Source organism: Montipora capricornis, chromosome 14 (genome assembly GCF_036669925.1).
Source record: "Montipora capricornis isolate CH-2021 chromosome 14, ASM3666992v2, whole genome shotgun sequence".
Lineage (NCBI taxonomy): Eukaryota > Metazoa > Cnidaria > Anthozoa > Scleractinia > Acroporidae > Montipora > Montipora capricornis.
Genome location: NC_090896.1, coordinates 5,068,353 through 5,083,352, shown reverse-complemented (window position 1 = coordinate 5,083,352; position 15,000 = coordinate 5,068,353). Strand labels below are relative to the sequence as shown.

Sequence of the window (15,000 nt, the reverse complement as noted above, 5' to 3'; positions counted from 1 at the left end):
AATATTATTTGCGCATACGTCAGATTCTTCTTCTTGCTTTGGGTTGTAGAGCTTATTTATCGATGTGGAATTACCTTAAAAATTACACCATTTAAAGTGCCTATGAAGTAAAACATAACTTTTGCTTAACACATTTAAAAATGATGAAGACTGGTGTTTTCTTCTCTCCTTTCGGAGATATTTAAGTTATTGTTCAAAAATTGATGACATCATAAACTGTGTACATGCCTGATATAAATTCCCGACTTGATAATATCGCCAAAGCTATTCGCTGGGTGGTGTTCAAACTTGGCACCAGTAATGTTTATCAGATAAGGCACAAAGTGACACCCATTAAGATGTTACCATGGCAACACTCTCGTTTCCAGTCTTTTTCCAGCAGCAAAATGGTTGCCATGGCAGCAGCATAGTATCATTTTGTGCCTTACTTGACATAAATTATCGGCATTACAGCTGCCAAGTTTAAACAACACCCATCCAAAATGTTTGGAGATATTCTCAATTTTGTGATTTATTTTAGTGTACAGTTTGTGATGTCATCAAATTTTCCAGAGATTTTTTCGAATAGAATGCTCTGAAGTTACTGTAAAGCAACAGCTGTGTGCTAGTTATTTCACTTCTCTCTCTTAATAATAAAAATTAATAATAATAATAATAATAATAATAATTATGTTATCATTTTCTTTACTTACAGTGCATTGGTCTTCAGGAGAGAAGTGTCCCTCCAACCTGGGTCATTGGATCCAACTTCCATGTTCAAATGGTTGGAGGAGTGTCCAGAAGATTGTCGTCAGGGCATTCACCATATGCTGTCTTGGGTTCGGAATTGACCCCATTGCCTTTCATCAATGTTAAAGGTTTGCAATTCCAAACACCAATTATGCCATTATCCCAGGCAACCGCTTCACAATATTTACTAGCCCCAATGGCTAGTGGAAGCTCAAAATCTAATAACCTAAACTGAAATTTGAATCACCAGCCTGTGGTTAGGTGGCTACCATTAGTGTCGAGCCCTGTCAATCGTCGCAAATTAATGTACGGGGTCGGCCAGGCGACATTGGCATTATATTGAATTATTTTTTATGAAAATTGTAAATACAATTTAACAAATTAATATATTCAAACATAATATAAAATGGTTCTTAACCAAACCGCCACGAATTCACAATCTTCTCCTTTGAATTCATCAACGTTTGATCTATCAACCCACGTGGAAACGTGACATGAGATCAAGACTATGGATCAGATTCCCCATCCCCTATGAGTGGTTATCAAATGCCCTGCCCTGGGAAGACTAAGGTTATCAAATTCTCTGGGTATTCCTGGAAAAGGAAGGGGGGGGGGGGGGGGGGGGCATGTTGAGGCTTCAATTTGACTGATACACTGTACATAAGTGTATCAATGAGGCCAGCATATTTCTATAATGTGCAGTGTATGGGGCTACTGTGAGCTTTAATTTGTACAAATAATAATTATTGTAACTCTTCCCAATGGTTTGTTTCCAGAGGAAGATCTAGATTATGGCACAAGCCTGAAAAACATAATCACAATACAAAGCAAACACATGGGAGACAACTTTGCTCCGGCACTGTTGGTTATCGGAGGATTGGGCCTGGTCCTGCACTACCAAATACTGTCCGAATTGTACGATGGAGTGCCATTGGTCATGGCTTATGGTCTTCCTGTCTCAGGGAAATCCCTTGCAGTTCAAATCGCAATGTCTGTCATTGGGGAAGATAAGAGCATTGGAGGTTATTATCATTTCAGTGTCATCTACCGGTACTTTGTATCAATGTTGCTGTGAATTGGTGGTAATTATATCCTAATTTAAATCACACTTAAAGTTGTACTTGGAAACAACTGACACCTTGAAATGTTGATCCTTAATCCCACAGGTTACTATAGCTAATGTGCACACCAAACTTTTTGGCAAGTGACTTCTGTGCATTTTTGGTTTTATGCATTAATTTTCATACATGGGATTGATTACGCTTACTTGCAATGAACTTCTTTAGTGTATATGTGATTTCATTCACTGTACATGTATATTGCTGATGCAAGAAATAAGTTATGTGTCATGTAATTTATAATAATTATTTGCGATAACACAATCACGGTGAAGATTATCCTTAGGCTACGGTTACTTACAATTGGAAATCCAAGGCTACTAGTGGCTCCTATGCTTCTTTTGTTACCCGTGACCTAGGATGCTGCTAACCCACCATTCCAAATACTTCACATTCCCGTGAGTTAAGTAAAAGTGTTGGCCAGGAATACAGAGATGACGAAAAAGATGACGCATAACTATTTCTTTCCTTTACTACAGCAATGTATGATACACTGTAGGTGCCTTTTAAGCCAGCATTTTGTCAGTCATCAATAGTTCTAAGGTCAAATTTTCTACAAGAAAATTAAAGGAATGAAAGTTTAAGAAAAGAAAAAGTTTAAAGGAATGAAATAACGAGGGCTTCCATTTCTTTTGTCCAAACTGCGCAAGATGTCATGTAAAAAGGAGCCAATTACAGTCATCCCTCTACTGTAACAATGATCAGCCACAAAGTCTTGAAACATGTACTTCTTAACCGGCCCAGTGCATTCACACCTCAAATGCCCTAGTGTGCTCCCCATTGATGAATAAAATTGTCTGGCATTAGTCTAAGACAGAATAAATTCTATCTAGTTTAACTCTCAGTGGTCAATGAGTTAAGGAGCTGTGAGTGCCATGGAATGGCAAATTAACTGAAGCTCATGAATCACAAATAGTAATACATAGTACCGCCATATTCAAGTTTGCATTTTATCCCTGAACTAACCACAGGATTCCTTTGTGTTGCTTTAATTTCCTTTTTTCCACAGAATGTACTCAAGCTGGACTACTAAAGTTGGCTTGTTCGAGGGCACTCCCATTTTGGTGGGATGATGTTTCCGATTTTGATACCTTGGAGTCCCTTGTAGTCCAAGCTTTCAACCAGGTAAAAAGTGACGTACCGTAAGTCATTGTCAAGTTAAAAGTTACAAGATCTGTATTTTTTTTCTCTTCCCCATAAACTTTTAAGTTCAGTTTAAACTTGTTTATTGATTAGTTCTTCTTTCTGTATATTGTGCAAGTAAATTTTCAATGTTTTATGATGCAGTATATACAGTCTGCTTTTTTGTTAAACAAAACATTGGCAAGAAAAAAGATCACTGCAGATATACGTTATGTAAAGGAGAGATTTGGCTCTTTTAACTTATACTTGCATCTGGGGGGGTGGGGGGTGGGTAGATTCCCATAGAAAAAGGAGAGCGCTCTTGTCGTAATTTTCAAAGCCCGAAGAAGACCAATCTGAGTGTGGCCCAGGCTTTTTTTGACCCCTAAAGCAGACCATATTAAAACAGAGTTGAAAAAAATGCAGTGACTTTTAATGATGGCCAAGACGTTATCATCTAATACTTTCACCTATGCAAAGAAATACGAAAGTGTAAATATACACTTATATACATGTATTTCTTCGTGCTAGCCTAAAGGAGACCTTCACGGCTATATACAGTGTATGATTGCGTTTTGCCCAGAACACCATAAGTGAGACCAAAAATTAATCCAAAATTTGCCCCCTCAGCGAGACGATGAACATCGCTCCCCCGGGACTTGCATAACTTCTGTGTTAACACGAGAAAAGCCCAACCCTCCCCACCTTCCCCCTCCTGCCACAATGGCTGCTGTTAATAATAGTTCAAGGTTCATACGGGTTGTGGATTTTACGAATTTCATTTTCCATGCCTGGAAATTCATGGAATTTTTGGGTCGGTCATGGAAAGTCATGGAAAATAATGTAAATGGCAGATTAATTATTGCAGTCATCAAAGCAAGTATAAAACGAAATTAAATTAAAATGAGTTTCAATCAAATAATCGGAAGTTTGGCGGATAGAGGTTGTTAGTTTATTTAATTTGAACTGAATTATTTCAGAAAATATCCTAAAATATAATAGTTTGGAAACTTTTCTTACAAGACAGCTAAACGTAAGGTGATGGAAAGATTGAGAAGGTCATGGAAAAAGTCATGGAATTTGAAGATTATTAAACATTAATTGTCAACATTACTGTCAACATTACTGTCAACATTAAATGTTGACAGCTAAGGCTGCAATATTTTCCAAATGACCCTTAAATTATGTAACTTTAGAATTTGGTCGACACCTACTGAGAGTCTACCCTCTCCTACCTGTAGCATAATTTGTCATAATTTGTGCATTAGTTTACTCTTGCATTTCTTGATCAACTTGAAAAACTTAGTACTTAACTGATGTAATTAAATCAGTGGACACTATTCCATGAATTTTCAATTAATAAAAGAAAAGATCTTAAGAGTCCATCAATTTCATGTCCTTCTGTCTTTCATAATGTGACTGTTACAGTCTCAAAAGCAAACAGCAAGACAGGAGAAGGCAAGCCAACCAAGGTCCACGCCTTTGATGACAATGAATCCTCATTGTTTATACAGAAAGAAAAGAGTGAACAAAGAAAAAATATCACGGTAAAGTTATGATAACCGTAATCAGTGGCCTCTTCACATCTTTCGTTTATTGAGTTTTCAAACTGAGATAGATCATGGATGTATTAAGCTGCCTCTACACTTTGCATAAGATCGCACTCCTAGCTAGTAAGCATACTATACAAGGTATAAACATGTTTGCAAGACAACACTTTGGACATTTGATTTGTCTTGTGTTGATAACATATATACATGTACTATTGTGTAGTCTAAGAATTCTCAGGCATTGCATTAATAGTATTCTGACTGTTTCACTCAATCTTGGTTATCAGCTCGTAAACTGTATGCCCTTTACCACAGAAAATGAATGAAATTTCATTTATAATAAAACAATACATGTAATGTATTATTCCATTTTGTGCTTGTTGGATGTGGGATTGGTTATAGGCCTTGGTGGCTATTAATTTTTTTTAAAATAATAATTACCATCCCATCTCCCAACACTGTGAGGCTTATGGAATGATTCTTAATTTGCCGGGGAGTGCACCAGAAAACGTACCTATTTTAAGATGAAAACACCAAACTCACATAAATTTTACTTTCCAGGGTTTTTTCAAGGATTGCAACAATTCCTTTTCAAAGGATTAGTCAATTCCAGACTTTGCAAGGAAGCTTGCAGTTGAGGGCTTCCTTGCAACCTGCCCTAAGAAAAGCCATTCTCAGTGTGGGAACGCTCCTTGAACTTGAAGAAGATTTCAAAAGCATGAGGGAGGATGTTCTTTTTCACGAAATCAACCCTTTGCTTGAGAGGAGCCAACTTGACATGAGGACTCAGCTGAACTATGCTCTCCTTCTTTTTTCAACTGGGAAGGTATGAAAGGAGACCTCTGCTGTAGGCCATGTTCCTCACATCAATATGCAGACATGACTACAAGGCTTTTGGTTAAATTATAATATTGTTTTGTGTATAAATCCCCCTTGAGACTTTTGAAACAAAGAAAAACTGTTACAATACCAAACTCACCTGTAGAATTTAACCATAAAGCCTCCCAGTCATGTCTGAATATTGATACATGTACTGTAGATAGCAAAAGTGGGCTATTAGAACCTTTTGGAGTTTACAAGACATAGTCTACATGTATAAGTACTTGACAAAGCTATCTAGATTATAGAGGCCAGTAGTAAAAGTAACATGCCTTCACCGAAATGTACACATACCTGTTGGGGTACGTTGCATAATTACCTCGTCTGTCGGTAACTCTTGGATGCAGTGCAGTGGCCAAAAATGGTTAAAGCGCTGAAGTTGAAATCTGATGATCCCAGGTGTAAGTCCCACTTTAACCTCGAGCTGGAGTTGTTCTAGGAAAGCTCTGTTTCAACTTTATAGCTGCACTTGTAAATATTCCACTGGTGACATGTTAAATGTTTGTTTCAATTATTTATTGCATTGGCACTGGAAGTCCCCTTAGAGGACTGGTCAATGAAGTACATTTGTATGTTTATATTTTTATTGTTGCTTGTTCTGGCAAAAATATCGGACAAATATGTGGAAAAACTGGAAATGCTGAATATGTCACTGGTATAACTAAATTCTCCAAATGTTGTTCATGAACAGAGTTAACTGAAAAGAGGGTAATGTGAAGTGCTAGATTTCTATCCCGTATGAACCATGTGAGCGTTAGCCCTACTGATGGAAATGGGCCCATTTTTGTTTTTTGTTGTGGAGCTTGTTCTGTGTGCACTCTGTGAAACTGGGCAAACACTGAATTTGGATCGAGGCACTTTGAAAGGAGGGTGCAAGATCCTCCTTTGTTGAGTCACATACTACAGTTAGCTTCTATTCTTTGTTTCAAACATTATGATTTCAAATCTTTTTCAGATCCTGGAGAAGTTGTCTCTTTTAGAACACTTCGAAACAGTAAAGGATTATTTTATTCAGCACATTTTGCCTGTTGTGAGTCAACTACTGCAGGATGGAGAAGATACCATAGCAAATTCTAGTCTTTACAGTGATCAAGAAGAGGAGGAATATATATCCCTCATGACGACAGTGGTTCAGGAGTGTTCAAGTCGGCCACAGGAGGTACATGTACTTTTAGGATGTGCCGGTGCAATTAGTCTATTAGGCTTCATGACAAGGCCATTTTATTCAGTGTGTATGCAATCAATGTTATTCAATTCCAATGTATTGAAAAACTGGAGAATTTTTATGTTGCCGGTATTCAAATGTAGTCAGGCCATTACACAACTTACAATAGATTCATCTTGTATTCTTGGTTTGCATCCACGTGATGAGACGGCCATGTTGGTGTACAAATGAAAAGGAAATGGCTCCGCAATCTTTGCATGGCAATAGAATCAAATTCCCAAAAGACACTTTACTGCATTGTTCTGTACACCAACAGTGCCGCTGTGACGTCAGATGCAAACTATCAATTCTGCAATGTTCTTAATATTGTCTTGTCTATGACCCTGTTTAGCTTATAGTGATAATCTTATTTGGCCTTCCATTTAGGCAAAAAGCTTTTTCCTTGCTAAGACTTCAATGAAGTCAAAGTGCAAATGTGGAGACGTTTTTGGTTTTAAAGTGAGTGAAGCTCTGAATTTTATCAAAAAGCCAGAAAGAGAGCAAGCTTTGAAAAGATTCATCACCACCACAAAGAGAGGTTGTGCTGGAAGGCTTACCTTCCCTGGAACTGGTCAGGTATCCGGTTGCCTTCATATTCAACGGGTACAGCTTCCAGAAAAGTTGTTAAAGAGCATGGATGAAGGTAAACTTGTCATCATCTCTGATGAAGCAAATGTTTAACTGGATTGGATGATCACCTATTTTTATACTGGGTGTATAAGTAGGCGTGCATATTGCGTTCACAGTGGGTTTCCATGGGAAAAAGCTAATGACACCTTTTGACATCAGTCTGTATAATACTGGTATTGGTGATTTTTTTGGGTGGTTTGTTAACAGTAGCTGTTTGTATGGTGAGAGTATAGTACTGGTTTTAAAACCCATTGACCAGTAAAATCATCTGGTCTTAAACAGTCAGAGAGTAAAATCTGTCAAGTCTCACTCACAGGAGTCAATGGGTTACACACCTATTAAAACTCAGACTTTAAAAACTGTCAAGCTCTGCTTAAAACTGTTTCAAAGTCCCTTCATTAAAGTGACAATTTTAATCCTGTAAATGCTAATCATAAACCTCATTAAATGTCAGCAAATTAATATTAATGTAAGCCAACTTAGGTGTGTTGGCGGTTGAACTCCTCATCAGGCACAATGCAACATGTATCGTAAAATAATTTGATGATATTCCTCTTTTTGAAGCATTTCTCATTCGTAAGAATGTGCCTGCTGGATGTTCCAGGAATTTGCAATTGCTGGTATGTAGTCATTATTTACTGTCATGTTTATCATCAGTTTGTTAGGTCTACTTGTTGTGCAAAAGAACTGATCAGGGGATAATGGTGTAGCATGAGTATTGTATTATTGCGTTGTTTAAAACAACACATTAAAAATTGATAAGAATGTCAAGGTGACCAAATAAAGTGTAGCTCATTAAAGGGTAGCTTTGTCGGCTTATCAATCAAAATGGTGCATACTGGGTTTGTTATCAACATAACAAGTCAATCCTGAATTATGTACTGTCTTCCAAAGTATTCAAAAAAGTTTGCTTTTTAGAAGATGTTGATAAAGGTAGAGTTACCTCTGACAGAGCACTCTGACAAAGTGCTATCTTTTTTTTCCGGTGGCATACTGTAAGCCAGGCGCTACATCAGTATTTCCCGGAACCACCCTCTTTTTGAAGAGTGAGTGGGTTCTTACCCCACAGGGTAAAGGTTGATGTATCTGTGAATATGTATGCATTTGATTAATTGTGTACAATAGTAGATGTTATAGAAAATAATCGTTTTACCATACCTCACTTTCAAGGAGGAAGCGGATGAAGCACAGCCACTGCCAGCAACAGCAATTAGCAGTAAGCATTGACTCTTACATTCTCTCTATGGTATTGTGTAATATATTAATTTTCACAACAGTGTGCTTCATTATGTAATGTTATACTTAGTGTACCAACAGAGTGATTTCACAATTATAGTACATCTTTTCCTACTAAATGAATACTGACTACTCTATATGTCTCTGAATTGTAAAAGGGGCTATTTTTATTTTTAAGGTATGTGCTCGAGTATCTATCTTTTTTCTCTCTCTTTTTTCATGTACTTGCCACTTTAAATTCTTCCCTTCACAGATTCTGCAATAAAGGCGGACATCACCTATAGTGACTACATTCTGGCCTTTGACTCTCATTCTCGTGCTCCTTCCTTTTATTATATTGACCTTTAAAGTTTTGGTTACTAAATTAAAGAGTAACAATCAGCCCAAAGTGCAATTCCAAGTTATATAATATTATATATAACTAAACAAAAACAAGTCAATTTAAAAAACTGGCAAGGGAATTGCAGTCACTGAAACTCCGCCAAATGTATCGACTAGTGTGCAGTGAAGTCACAATATGAGAAAATGGTTGTGAGAATTTTATTATCTCTACTTTGTGGAGCTTTTGGTAATAATATTTGCTATCAAGTAAATGGAAAGAAACAATCTCTTGTTTTTAGTTCCAGGGGACAATGATGTACCTGCTAATGATCCTGAGCTTGAAGTGACAGAAGTTACCCAAGGTGTGCCTTTTGCCTGTGAAATAATATGGACTTTTTTGTGTCAGTGTGTTAAATCACTGCCTTATAGTAACTGGAATTACCATTTAATTTTGATAATCCTTGTCATTATCAAGAAGTGACAGCCTCTTGATTTAAAAAAGTTACGAGGGGTTGAGATGATACAGATATAGGGGGTTCGAGGGGTTCGATTGAACCCCCTAAATTAAAATACCTAACATCAAAAACTTGTCAAAATGTAAAATATATGCAAGTAAATATGTGACTGCTAAAAAAACAGGCGCATTGTGGATTGTTCACTTTTGCCCAGAATTGGAAAGTAATGGCCTTGTTTATGTCTCGTGATTTTAATACTTATTACTTGTTTGCTTTGTTTATGCAGGTGCCATTGATGATGTTAATAGCGATGAAGAGAAAATGGTAATTTTTAATGTCCCATATTTCATTTCTTTTGAAAAGCAATATTAACATTGTAATTTCTGTTTCAATGTTATTGTATTACTTATTCATTCATTTTGAAGGAAGGGACTGGTTTAGTTTTGATGATGAACGGTAAGGCAACTTCAGTTAGATTATTTTCTTACAATATCCCCTAAGATTCAAAAGCATTCAAAATCTGACAAGAAACAAAGTACCAGTAAAACTTAATTTCAATATTCCTATTAATTTTCCAGTAAATAACAAAACAAAATAAAAGCTTTGTGTATTGCAAGCCTTGTACTGGAAATGCTGCATCAAGAAGTCAACTGACTTGCCATGTTGGATCTCACGTTTTTAACCCTTACATGTACTTATGAGTTCTAAACACTACATGTACAACTTGTCATTAATTCACTGATCACTCAGAGTTTCATCATCGAGTTATTGTTCATTTTATTCTTATTATATTTTTTAAAGGCACTAGATGAGGAGATACTTCAACGAGGAGCAGAAAAGGCAGGTAAGAATTTCCCCAGTTGAACTGCTTGTTGTTGAAAGGTTAATTATCTTGTTGAGGCACTTCGTTCATAGCATTTTGTCTATTTACCTTGGATGGACTTCAAGTATTATTTTGATTCTTTGAAGTTATAGGTAGGTCTGCCATATCCAGCATGTGGTTCACTTTTTGCACAGCAGTTACTGATAATTATTAAATGCAAATTTTTGGGTTTTGATAGTGTTAGTTCGTCACCCATCACTGTGGAAACAGCCTTCGCTGTCTGTGACATTCGTACATCCAATGGAAGACAAAATTTATTTGATTTTCAATTGTTTGATTGTATGTAGAAGCTGAAGCCAAAATTTCAAGTGTGCAAATACAAAACAACAGCACAGCAGGGCAACAAGATAATAAGTCAAATCGAAAAGGTATGGTTGGCAATAAAAACAATAGATAATTTTATCATTTTATGGTAAATTTTAATTAATGATCCATGATAACCTTAACGCATATCAGGTTTGCAGATTTAACTTTGATAAAAGCAAGTGTCCCTTTTCATTATAAAGAACGACAACATCTTTATCAACCTTCCAACTTGTGTTCATAATTTAGGAAAGCAAGAATATACCTGAACACTGTTTTTTATCATTTTCGAACGTCTTTAAAATAAGCAAAAGATATTTTTTACTTCATGGGCACTTAAATAGACAATAGCTCAGCTAGTCTACTGTAATAATAATAATAATATTAATAATAATAATAATAATAATAATAATAATAATAATAACAATTAGATCCGTAGCCCGCAAGGGCTACGGGTCAATAGCCCACGAGGCGAAGCCGAATAGGCTATTGACCCGTGGCCCTTGAGGCGAAGGGTCTAATTGTTTTAGTACTATCACGCAACTAGCTAGTCGGACAGAAATGGCAGTAATGGAAAACATAGACTTAAACGAAGTTCTTGCAAACCGTGAAAGTTTGGCCTACTGTAATCATTATTCCCATTTTATTGTTTTCTTTTATAGGAGGAAGAAGTAAAGTTGCCAATCTTTATGACAATTTGCACCCAGGGACTGTCTCAGGTAAGTTGGATGGTTTGTGGTTTAATCTGATCAGTTAAATAATCGTCTCGTACATGAGGATGATCTAGTTTCACTGACCTGGTCCAAATTCAGGTATGAGCACTTCTAGTTTGGTTAAATCATAATTGCCAAGTTTTAGGCGCCGTTGGCACCAGTCTTGTGAAACAAAATGCACAACTTCCTATAGTACTAGTTATTTTTGGATTAACGTTAATCAAAAACCAAGCCATGATAACTAAAACAATCTGTTGTAATATTTCTTTCAATTTCAGGGAAGAGAAGGAGAACAAACAAGTGAACGAAGGAATACAACGGACACATTTTTCTACATTTGACGCAGGAAGCATACACAAATGACGGAATGAAATAAAATATTACTGCACACGCAAGCAGACCTTTCTATCTCTGGTTGTTTAATGGTAATACACGAGGCAGCAGATAACCTAGTAACCTTTGTGGCTGTCTAATACAAGAATCCTCCTTTCAAGAAAGTCTTTGTTTCCACTAAGTAAAATATTAAAGGTCCACGTTCCGTTGCGTTTTCATATTTGGAAATCCCGCCAAAACCGCGACAAGAAATGGGAACTTTTCAATACAAAAACAAGCGGTCCAATAGCCTGTCAGTTGAAGGTGGGGTGGGCCTTTAAGCTTACAATATAAATTTTAGCCTGTCATTATTCCTGCATTTGTGACAGAGTTGCATCCCGTGGCAAATTTTATATGTGGCAAGGTAGCATAAAATCTCACGTCATTAGCTCGCACAGAACGCTCTGCTTGCATGTGCAGTATTGTTTTGTTTAATTCCGTCACTAGTGTATGCTCCCTGTGGTTAAACTAACGCAGGGCGGTCGGCGATTTTGAAAAGTGTAACGGGAAGATAGCAATGTTCGTATTAAAGGGGCTATGTGAACGTACTTTACGGTAATTCGAAAAATCACCAGAATTGGGGTGATTCGACAAGCAAGATTATTTTCAGCTAAAACAACTATGATCCAGACGAATCATGTGAAACTAGGAAAAAGTTGGCCCGATTTTTTTGGAGAATACCGAAGTGCAATCTTGTTTTTTTGTTCTTCAGTTGTAAGTGGTTATTGCGATGTTTTATGTTATGTTATGAACATCTGATGTGTCGTGAAATGGTCTAAAAATGCGTGACATAGCCCCTTTAAATGATGCTTTTGGCATTTTGACCAATATTCGTGTTAGATGTGTTTGGTATCTTGAGTCTTACAAATTGCAGCATACTATGGCTAACCTGAAAATCGCTGTAATGATTAGAAAAAAAACAGCTTAGTTTGTTCAGAGAGTAGGGGATTCTTGGCCGCGTTCTGAACCAAAAACTTCAATCCTTCAAAAGTTGTGCAATGATAGTTGTGTATTACTGTTTCCAAAACGTTTTTCGAATTCGGAATGAAATGTATCACTGTTTTCTGGCTTCTTGCAATTTGTAAGGCAAAAAAATTCAAGTAGTGGTTGCAAAAATTTTCAAGCACACGACAACAAAGAGGTCCACATATGTATGTCAACGTTATCAGAAAATGCTATTACTGACGTTTTCTAAGCCTGAACAACGTCGAATTTCCAAGGTATAATTAACTTCCGCAAGACTTGTTCAAATAACTTTGTTTGAAGTTTTTATCTAAAATAGTTTTGCAAGCGTGACAACTATGAAGTTTTGAAGCACAGGGTTTCCGCTTTTATCACTTTGTGTATATCCAGCTTGAGCAAAACTAGTAACTGATGTCAGCAGATACAAATTAAATGGTTGAATTTTCCTTTATGCTGTTTCGAATTCGGAATTAAATGTATCACTGTTTTTCTGGCTTCTTGCAATTTATAAGGCAAAAAAATTCAAGTAGTGGTTGCAAAAATTTTCAAGCACACGACAACAAAAAGGTCCACATATGTATATCAACGTTATCATAAAATGTTATTACTGATGTTTTCTAAGCCTGAACAACGTCGAATTTCCAAGGTATAATTAACTTCCGCAAGACTTGTTCAAATAACTTTGTTTGAAGTTTTTATCTAAAATAGTTTTGCAAGCGTGACAACTATGAAGTTTTGAAGCACAGGGTTTCCGCTTTTATCACTTTGTGTATATCCAGCTTGAGCAAAACTAGTAACTGATGTCAGCAGATACAAATTAAATGGTTGAATTCTCCTTTATGCTGTTTTGTTTTGTTCTGAGTCGTAATTCTAGGCGTATTCCATTGTACCTTCATAGGAAAATGTTTCAAGCCATGAAATAATTATATAAGATTGACCTTTCAGTGTAAATAGACCAATTCGGCTAACTCAATGTTGTACCCAATTCAAATCTTTTGGGAATAAAGCGTTTTGTTCCAAGTATTTCCATATCATTTAAATGTGAATGCTTCATTGTCATGCAAATTCAACACACAAAGAATCTTAACCCCGAGAGATTTGAATTGGGTACAACATTGAGTTAGCCGAATTGGTCTATTGATCACAGTTTAGCAAAAGGTTTTTCGGTTACCTAGCGTGTTTACTAACGACTCGCGAAACAAGGGATACATTCTTTGTCAAAATGATGGCAAGACATCGGGTTTTTGTTTTTGTTAGTTGTTTTTTGTTTTCAAGTGTTATAACGTTTGACAAGACATGTGCGAATTCAACACAAAGATCTTAATCGCCCAACTCTTAATCAACAAGTAAAGAGTATGTAGAAGAGCGTTGAAAACTCACCGACAATAACTCTGCTCTGTTGTATAACTTTCATGATTATTCCCTCTCCTTCACGGCGTACAATAGGGAGATAGGGAGTTAAAGCAAAGACGACGGCAACGAAAACGGCAGCCCAAAATATAACTTAGCGCTATATATCGCAAGTATTTCTCGATTATTCCGTCTTGTTCACCTTGACACGGGCGAACTATCCTGTAACTTGATGGGTACGAATGGTTTTAAAGACAAAACACACCATGACTGTTTCGTGGTTATATGCTCACGTTGTCAGCAAAACCTAAAATTTGGTGAGTTCGCGTTGTTGTTTTGTGAAGTACGGCAGAGAAATGCAAGAAATTCGTGCTGCACGTGCATACGATTTTTTTTCCTTTAACCAATCATATTCTTGCTTTGTGGCGTTGCCGTAGCCGTTCGTAGCCGTAGCTTAAGGTAATTCCTTAGTATTGCATTGCGCATCCCTACTGCGCACGATTTTCGCGTCATTAGCGCGCGCACATGAGCACGTGCGCATACAAAACGTAAGAGATTTCGCTCAAATTAAACCCGATAGCGAAATAAATGCTCCTTTTCTCTCAAACGAGCACGGCGACCCCCGATTTTTTTTTCAGGTTTTGCTAAGAACAGTTTAATAAAGAACATATTTGAAGAAGAAAATAAGTTTGATAGTAGAACATGAATTTTTTTTGGAAAACAGTTTCTTACTGGGTGTATTTTACCCAAGGCGAGGACTTCAAGCTCACCACGGAACTGTCCCAAAAAGTGCACTATTCCCACAACCAGGATATCAAAGTCGGCGTAAATGAATCATTACTGCTTATTTAAATAAAAGAAGCTCTATTTTCGAAATAAAATTTTGTGTCTTTGAAGTAACCAAGACTTAATTCTGTATGAAGATGGTTCGAATTTTTAACGCGAAAGCAGTAAAAATACCCCATTTTACGAGCCTGCTAACGCGTAAACAAGCACGGTGACCCCATTTTTTTATTGCATTTTTTTAATGTTCATATCCTGAATGTTAATTATGCCAAGTTTCCAAAAAAGTTTGATAGTAGAACAATTTCAAGGGAATAACCTTAAACTCCCTTTTAAGATCTACGACGCGACGGCAACAAAACGTCACACATTTTGCATGTTTAATGAGC

The 15,000-nt window shown here is 36.7% G+C and overlaps 2 protein-coding genes across 9 annotated transcripts in view; one reads left to right on the top strand and one right to left on the bottom strand.

The window, feature by feature from the left end:
* LOC138033041 (uncharacterized) overlaps positions 1-14,028 on the bottom strand; it is a 27,854-nt gene extending 13,826 nt beyond the window's left edge. For 2 of the 8 annotated variants that reach the window (XR_011128549.1, XM_068880780.1), the window contains exons 1-2: positions 13,859-14,028; positions 9,110-9,164 (exon numbers count right to left, since the gene is read on the bottom strand). The gene's annotated coding sequence lies outside the window, so the exon portion shown is untranslated. The other 6 variants (XR_011128551.1, XM_068880781.1, XR_011128547.1 and 3 more) reach the window with 5 other exon arrangements.
* On the top strand, positions 323-8,180 carry LOC138033042 (uncharacterized). The gene is made up of 7 exons (XM_068880784.1): positions 323-857; positions 1,506-1,751; positions 2,857-2,972; positions 4,398-4,516; positions 5,081-5,345; positions 6,354-6,557; positions 6,990-8,180. The coding sequence occupies exons 1-7, from the start codon at positions 761-763 to the stop codon at positions 7,281-7,283; spliced, it is 1,341 nt and encodes a 446-aa protein (XP_068736885.1). The 5' UTR covers positions 323-760; the 3' UTR covers positions 7,284-8,180.
* Positions 14,029-15,000: the final 972 nt, after the last annotated feature.